This window comes from Nycticebus coucang, chromosome 12 (assembly GCF_027406575.1).
Source record: "Nycticebus coucang isolate mNycCou1 chromosome 12, mNycCou1.pri, whole genome shotgun sequence".
NCBI lineage: Eukaryota > Metazoa > Chordata > Mammalia > Primates > Lorisidae > Nycticebus > Nycticebus coucang.
The window spans coordinates 49,165,604-49,173,965 of NC_069791.1; the positions used below are offsets into that span (position 1 = coordinate 49,165,604).

General features: G+C 34.1%; 1 protein-coding gene across 2 annotated transcripts; it reads left to right on the forward strand.

Moving 5' to 3' along the window:
• Positions 1-832: 832 nt before the first annotated feature.
• On the forward strand, positions 833-7,861 carry LOC128561768 (NKG2-A/NKG2-B type II integral membrane protein-like). Of its 2 annotated transcripts, none has more exons than XM_053556342.1 (7): positions 833-1,076; positions 3,115-3,330; positions 3,702-3,797; positions 4,286-4,339; positions 4,837-4,988; positions 5,801-5,901; positions 7,169-7,861. In XM_053556342.1, the coding sequence occupies exons 2-7, from the start codon at positions 3,144-3,146 to the stop codon at positions 7,278-7,280; spliced, it is 702 nt and encodes a 233-aa protein (XP_053412317.1). In that variant the 5' UTR covers positions 833-1,076; positions 3,115-3,143; the 3' UTR covers positions 7,281-7,861. The 2 variants fall into 2 exon arrangements, with proteins under 2 accessions (XP_053412317.1, XP_053412318.1); XM_053556343.1 differs by having other exon boundaries at positions 7,234-7,861.
• The last annotated feature ends 501 nt before the right edge of the window (positions 7,862-8,362 follow it).

The window sequence follows — 8,362 nt, forward strand, 5'->3', positions numbered from 1 at the left end:
TCTTATTTTTCAAGTAGGGGAAATGCAAAGCCTGCCTGGAAATTATCCAGCCATTGTTAATACTATCTTTCATAGTATGTGGCTAGATACTTTTTGAACAGACTCATATTTTGAAATTACTTCCCTTCCCCCACATAGTTTGACTCAGGCTTTAATCACTTACAACAAATAGTCCTATTAAAAGAGAGATAATTAGTTATGCTAGAAAATGAATCAATGAACACTACAATGAATATGTATTTAATAATTTTATACTCTGGCCTGCTGATGTATTTCAATATTGAGTAACGTTTTCTCTTTGTTAGAAACATTTATTTTTGTCATATTTTAAAAATAAAATTAAATGAAAATGTAGGAATTAAGGCAGAGAAATGAAGACAAGGTTAGCAATGATGGATTTTGCTTCCTCTATAATAAATTGAAACTATAGTAATTTCTCAGAATAATTAAAATAAGAAATATCAGTAATCGTCGGTTGATAATGCCACTACGAGTTTAAAATTTTTCCCGTCTAAATAGAAGTAACATAAAAAGAATATGAAAAGAGATATAACGTTAAGATTTAGCAAGCTAGTCTAAAAGGGAGTCTAAGCCATCTAAGGCACACTTGGAGGTTAAATTGGCATAATTGTGATTGACATGAAAAAAAGTGACCCACATGGGTGGTGATGTCACTTCTCTCATATCTTGTAGAATATGAACACAGCTTCTCAGAGTCACTTACAGCAGACAAACTAAATGACACACTTTAGAATTCTGCTTTGTCCTTGCAGTAAGAGTCCAGTGTCAACTGTTTGGGGAGGTGTCTGATGAGATAAACTGATTTCAAATTGGCCCGTATGTGAGAATTTCCTGTGCAGACCTTCAGTGACGCAATGATGAGAAATCTACTTTTTCCACTCTTGCGGCACTCTGAGCCTTTGCAGGGCACTCTGTAAAGATCACAGAAATTGTTTGTTCTTGTCCAGAATTGATGCCTTTACATTTCACCTTTTATTTTTCAGCTTCCTTGAGCCTTTTTCTGAGAGCTGCCTTGACTTTGCACTGCAGGATGCGTGACCTTATGGACGCAGAAGGTATGTGTTGCTATCTCATTTAGGGTAGCCTTCCTCATTAAGTGGAAGCTTCCAAGTACCAGGTGTGATGCAAGGGAGGCAATTATTATGTTGTAAAATCAGAGTAGAAATCAAGAGTAGCCTTCCTCATTAAGTGGAAGCTTCCAAGTACCAGGTGTGATGCAAGGGAGGCAATTATTATGTTGTAAAATCAGAGTAGAAATCAATTTCCTTATTTGAATAATTCAGGTTAAAAATCTAAAATATGAAATATGTTGGAGGATTTCCCAAGTTTACAGATTGTTGCCTGTGGAGATGTTGTCACGACGTGGGTTGGTTAGCAAACATAATTTAAGGGAAACCCCTAAACATCATCACAATGAACAGTTGTCTTTGGATTAGCCATCATTACATTGACACCTAATAATAATATAATAATTTATATTTAGCTTGCCGATGACAAAAGATTATTAAAAGGAAATGCTTTAATGATGAAAGCCAAACATAATTCCTCAGACACTTGTATTAAAAGAAAGCACTTTTCATTTTTAATTAACATAAAGATAGGGTAAATTACATGAAATGCTGAACTTAAAAAAGACTTTAAAAAATTCATCAAGTATTGCAGGAAAACGTACCACCCTGATATAAGCAATTTGTGTAATGATTTATTTTCCATGGTTTTACTGCCATGAATCAGAAACAATAAAAAAAAATTGTGAATAAAATATCTACCTACCTAATTTTTATAGAGAACCTAAGTACCAGCTTGAGTGGTAGTTGACATCCATTATATTTTGTATGATCTTATTCCCACTTTAGATTAAGAGGTCAGATTATTAGATACAAACTAAGTAACTTTTTAAAGGTGATGCCTTTAAAAGACACATGAATTGCAAAGCCAAAATTAATTCTAGATCTCACGGACTCCAGAGCCCTCTTACTAAAGTATTACATTACATTATATGAATTAATGAAAATACTGAAACTACTAATGTGTGCTTTATTGACACTGACTAACATAATAACTTTCTGGATGTTTGAAATAAAAGTGTTCTCCCATAGATGATATACATTTTTTATTAATAATTTTATAGTTTTATATTTTAACAATAAAATTAACTGCCAGATCTTCTTAAGACTTTATAAAGATTTTTTTGTAGTGTTTCTAATACTGCTTAAGTTATGCATAAGTTTGTGTCATGTAATTTTAAAACATACAAAATATCCTGAATATTTTAATGATTTCTCAGAACCTTCTGTTATTCAAACAAAAGACCACTTAATAACACTGAGTCCATTTTAATAAAGAAGTGTAAAGTACAAAATAAAAGTAATTTAGTGCACAGGCTAAAATAAATGTAAACTTTCCTATTCTCCATTTTAAGATCACTCAGTCACTAATCATTTTTTGCTTTCAAAATTGGATTTTCAATCAGTACATATATTTTTAATACAATGTTATTTATTTATTTTTTTTTGTAGAGACAGAGTCTCACTGTACCGCCCTCGGGTAGAGTGCCGTGGCGTCACCCGGCTCACACCAACCTCTAACTCTTGGGCTTACGCGATTCTCTTGCCTCAGCCTCCCGAGCAGCTGGGACTACAGGCGCCCGCCACAACGCCCGGCTATTTTTTGGTTGCAGTTTGGCCGGGGCTGGGTTTGAACCCGCCACCCTCGGCATATGGGGCCGGCGCCCTACTCACTGAGCCACAGGCGCCGCCCTAATACGATGTTTTAATGTTTGATACTGGTATTGTATTAATATAAAAATGTATCTTTTAAACAGACTTTTAAAAAAATACATATATTTATGGAGTTCTTTATCCCTTGCTGCATTTGCTTTTCATTATTCCAACAATGATGTTTGAAAAATGTAGAAAATCTTACAAAATGTTTTTATCTTAAGACAATTGGGTGAGCTTTAAGGACATTAGAGTGAGAACTTTAAATTCTTCAATGCAAAATGAGAACCAATACCTACTCTCCACCTCATTTTGCTGACTGCACTAGGGATCTTGTCCTCACATAAACCATTTATTGCTTTCTTAACAACAGTCCGTCTCTGACATCTCACAGCTGCACAGATGGATAACCAAAGAGTGATCTACTCTGACCTGAATCTTCTCCCAAACCCAAGGAAGCAGCAAAGAAAATCTAAGAGCACTAAAAGCTCCGTTTCAGAATGTGAACGAGAAATAACCTATGCGGAATTACGCCTTCAAAGAGAAGCTCAGGATTTTCAAGGGGATGGCAAAGCTTACCACTGCAAAGGTAAAGCTCTAAATAGCTCCTCTAAACTGTTCCAGGATGGGCAGTTGTGGTGCAAGGGTGTGGGGAAAGAGCAGGGCGTGCTCACATGGTTTCATTCATAAACACCAGAGTTCTATGTTGACATATACTATTTTAATATGAAATATGCAGACAAATTTTACTCACATGTTGTTGAAATCTGTAGTCTTTCTCCAACAACTCATGGGGCTATACATTTACTGAAAATGCAGTGCTATATTCTCAGAGAAAGATTCCTGTGGTAGATGTGGGTTTAGTGATTCTCCGTATGGGGTCTCTGGGGTCTCTTGTACATATTCTAACAAACTGTCCCCAGCTCTCCTCTCTCAGTGTTTCCGTTTCTCTCCCCGCAGGTTTACCATTCCCTCCAGAGAAGCTCATTGCTGGGATCCTGGGAATCATCTCTCTTGTCTTACTGTTCACTGTGGTAACCAGACTTGTCATTGCCTGTAAGTATGTTTTGTTTTGCAAGAATTGTTGAAAGTACCTCTAAACACTTCATAAGATCAAGCCATAGAATTCTCATTTTAAAGTATGTTTTAGACTAAATGAGGAATGATTATTCAGAATTTTTCAAAAGTATAAATAAAAAAGAATAATTGTAGAATTTTTTTGCTTTTATTATATATATTAAAATTTCATAACAAACATTTTAAGAGTCTGAAAAGCTTACTAAGAAATAGACATTAATTTTTGAAAGTTTTTAAATCAAATAATTTTAGTGTCATAATATATGAAGTACACAGAAGTGGTAATTTGGTTTTGTGGGCTCTGAAAAGATTTTTCCCCTCAAACCTTCTTTAACTTCATTTATTTTTTTCTGGCTAAATCAGTTTTATCAGAGATAATTCTAAGGAGTTAACAAATTTCCAAGACTAAAATTATTGTGAGTTATTTAGATACTAGTTTTTAATAAGGATTTCTCTAATTTTTCTAGCTACAATAGCCCAGAGGCAGAGCAATTCTTCGCAGACCATAGGAAATCAGAAAGGTACTGATATTAGTCATTTTATATTTTGTTTTGATCTTTGGCTGTGCAAAAATGATAATAAAGGTTATTAAGGTTAATAAAATATTGAACAATAAATATCCGGAGAAAAGGTAATGGGGGGCATTCTCTTATCTTCAATAATAACTATGAATACTAATTTGAAATCACTATACCCTATTTTTGCTAATTGACTTAAATCTCTACTGCTACTATTTGGTAACAGTTAAATAACTTTGATTTTCCAGGAAAAGTAGTTTTGTCAATTATTTTTCAGACATTTGAAGGGTGGATTTTTGTTTGATGTGTTTCTTTATATTACAATATAATCACAGGATAAGAGGCTCATACTTTTCTGTGCATACGTGTGAGTGCTTTTCTTTAATATATTTACCAGACAGGTACACACATTTTTGTACTTTTGAAAATATGTAAAATAATAATAATAATAATTAATAAAAATGTTATTGTGGAGATGGTAATTCATAATTTTTCCTCAGCATATCACTGTGGTTGTTGTCCAGAGGAGTGGTTCACATATTCCAGCAATTGTTATTACACTAGTAAGGAATTAAGACCTTGGAATGAGAGTTCGATGGCCTGTGCTTCTAAGAACTCTACTCTGCTTTATGTAGACGATGAAGAAGAAATGGTAAGATGTTAAACATTTTAAAGATTTTAGTAGAAGCTTATTTCAGTCACTAGGATATTTATAGAAGTCATCATACTCTTGTACATATTTTAGATTAATTATTTACAGGTCTGTACATTATTCTGTTGTGAATTCACCAGGCACTGTTTATTTCTATTTATAATCTAATGTATATTTAAGTATTACCAATTCTTGCTACTCATGAAAAGTGATGCTTCTATAAATGCTTTTATTCTAAATTAAATTTTTCAATTTAATTGTACTGTATATAAATACACCATGAATGGGCAAATTTATCATACAGTGAATGGACTCATATCATACACATCAGATAACAAAATAGGGGTTTCTAGCCCCAGTGCTGTGCACCAACCAGTATTTTGGGCTTCTATGTCTCTTATTCACTTAATGGCAGCCCTTTAAATTCCCTTCAAAACCCTAAACTCAAAGAAACATAGTAGAAATATACATTGAGTTAATATTAGCATCAGGGGAAATTTATGTACAGAGTCTGGAAATTTATTTTAATTCATGCTATATTTGTTTTGCAACATGGGTTCCTATTAAATTACATGGGTTGTAATTTTAAAAATAAATATAAGAAGGAAAATGAGTTCATTTTAAGCCAGGATTACACACATTTGTGAAAGTTTTTAGTAATATATGAAGTGGTTTTCAACTTTAATATTGCTTCAAATATTAATTTTATTTTAACAATTGTAGATCTAATGAAAGAACACAGTACTTGCACTTTTAAAAATTGGCAAAATCTTTAATAATTATTTAAATGTACAATATTTATTTGGCTATAGAAATTTCTGGACTCCTTGTCACTTTGGTCATGGATTGGAGTCTTTCGTCAGAGCAGTGGTCATCCATGGGTGTCAAGAAATGGCTCAACTTTCAAACTTAAGTAAGTTTTTTTTAATGGTGCTATTTAGTATGAAAATTATAAACAGGAAAAATACAGCAGACTAATATAAATAAGCTGAAATTGAATTACAGACATGAAGAAGATATTGAAAGTTAGTCAAATGTTGATGTAAATATTAAAGAAAGGACCACAGTAGGCTCCCCTTATTGATGGTTTCACTTTTTGTAGTTTGAGGTAAATGTAGTCAACCATGGTCAGAATATTTTGAAATGAAAATTTGAGAAACAAACTTTTTGTCTTTGCAGTTTTTGGCCGGGGCTGGGTTTGAACCCACCACCTCTGGCATATGGGGCCGGCACCCTGCTCCTTTGAGCCACAGGTGCTGCCCCCAAGAAAAAAACATTTTACCAGCTCACTGTTCTGAGTAAATAGCAGGACGAAATTTCACATGAGTCCACTCTGTCTTGCCTTGGCCCTGAACCATCTGTTTGACCAGCAGATCTGCACTCTAGAGGTGACCCACGTTATCACATAAAAGACCTCTGGGGAGCAGACCAGTTGTAATAATACTGCAGTACTTGCATTCAAGCACCTCCTATTTTACTTAGTAATCACCCAAAGGCAAAATGTAGTGATGCTGGCGTGTTGTTGTACTTACTCTTAGTTGTTTTCAGTCCCTTCTTGCACCAATTTGTGTGTGTGTGTATATATATATATATATATTTTTTTTTTTTTGGAGACAGAGTCTCACTTTGTCACCCTTGGCAGAGTGCCGTGGCGTAATAGCTCATAGCAACCTCAAACTCTTGGGCTCATGTGACTCTCTTGCCTCAGCCTCCTGAGTATCTGGGTCTATAGATGCCTGCCACAATTCCCAGCTATTTTTAGAGATAAGGTCTAGCTCTGGCTCAGGCTGGTCTTGAACCCATGAGCTCAGGCAGTCCATGGGCCTGGGCCTCCCAAATGTGGCCATTACTGGCGTGAGCCACCTTGCCCAGCAGTACCAAATTTATAAATAAAACATTATCACAGGTGTGTATGTGTATAGAATAAAGATAGATAGTATACGGTAGAATTCAGTAAAATGGGTGGTTTCAGAAATCTACTGGTGGCCTTGAAGCACATCCTCTACAGATATAGGAGACTACTTTGTTCAGTTTTCATAATAGCAACTCTTACTAACATTACATTGAAATGTCATTAATTATAGTCATAAAATTATTTTCTTAAATTGCATGGAAAATGCTCTCATTTCATGGATTGTCCCATAAAGTATGACGGAAATATGTATTTTTATCCATTGCAGAATAGTTGAAAAAAACCGTGGTAAATGTAACTGTGTTGTACTAACCTCACTTACACTTCAATCAGATGAATGTGGATCTCCAAAGATTTATACCTGTAAGCACAAGCTTTAGAAGGAAAGCACCTGAGTTTGGATTCGGCTCTGCAATTTTATAATTTGTGAAATGGAAATAATATTTTTATTGAATAAATCAACATAAATTTTTATTTGTTTATAAATGAAAAGATTGAAAAATATTTGCAGTATAACACACACACCACAAAGAACAGGATACCATTTCTTTTGTGTCTGGCTCTTTTTTGCTGAGCATTGCGTGTGTGGCATGTCACCTTGTTAAAGTTGTATGTTATGTGCGTCTGTTTATATAAAATATCCAGAATAGGCAAACCCATAGAGAAAGTGGAGTAATGGTTGCCAAAAGCTAAGGGGATATTGGAATAAGTTGCGACCATAAATTACATTTTTCATTTTTGGGTGATGAAAATTTTGCAACCTTCAGAGGTGATTTTAGTTGTGAATCTGCAAATATACTAGAAGTTTATGTATTTGCATACCTAAAGGGATCAAATGTATACAATCTACATGACATCTCAATAAAAAATATTTGAAAATAAATCTCCTGGGATTGTTTGGGGCTGTCACATTTAAATATTCTGCCTCCTTTTAAAGTTGACTTTTCTGGGCAGCACCTGTGGCTCAAGGAGTAGGGCGCCAGTCCCATGTGCTGGAGGTGCAGGTTCAAACCCAGCCCCAGCCAAAAACCAAAAAAATAAAATAAAATAAAATAAAGTTGACTTTCCCAAGCAATATCGTGCTATTTCTGGAAATCTATTAGGTTTTGATTTCTCTCTGTCATATTTTGCATTTTTGGTATTGAAGTCATGTAGAAATATAGCTATTTTCCATTTATGCTTTTGTAAACAGCATCCTTATTTTAAAATTTTCTTTATTTTGTTGTAGAAATATAATTGAGGTTTGCATGTTTATCTTATATCCAGTTACTTCATCAATTTTGTGTATTAAATCCTGTAATTCAAGTATAGAGTTTTTTGGATTTTTGATGTAAACTACTATTTTATCTGTTATAATCACACTTTTTTCCCCTGGTGCCATAAATTTTTTAAAGTCACGGCACTCTACCCAGAGTGACAAAGTGAGACTCTTGTCTCAAAAAAAGAAAAGTAAAAAAAAAAA

Bases quoted from the DNA above. Each gene is read 5' to 3' on its own strand.
- LOC128561768 (XM_053556342.1), top strand. From the start codon at position 3,144: ATGGATAACCAAAGAGTGATCTACTCTGACCTGAATCTTCTCCCAAAC. The intron at 3,331-3,701 runs GTAAAGCTCTAA...CTCTCCCCGCAG, and splicing joins CAAAGCTTACCACTGCAAAG to GTTTACCATTCCCTCCAGAG. The intron at 4,340-4,836 runs GTACTGATATTA...ATTTTTCCTCAG, and splicing joins GACCATAGGAAATCAGAAAG to CATATCACTGTGGTTGTTGT.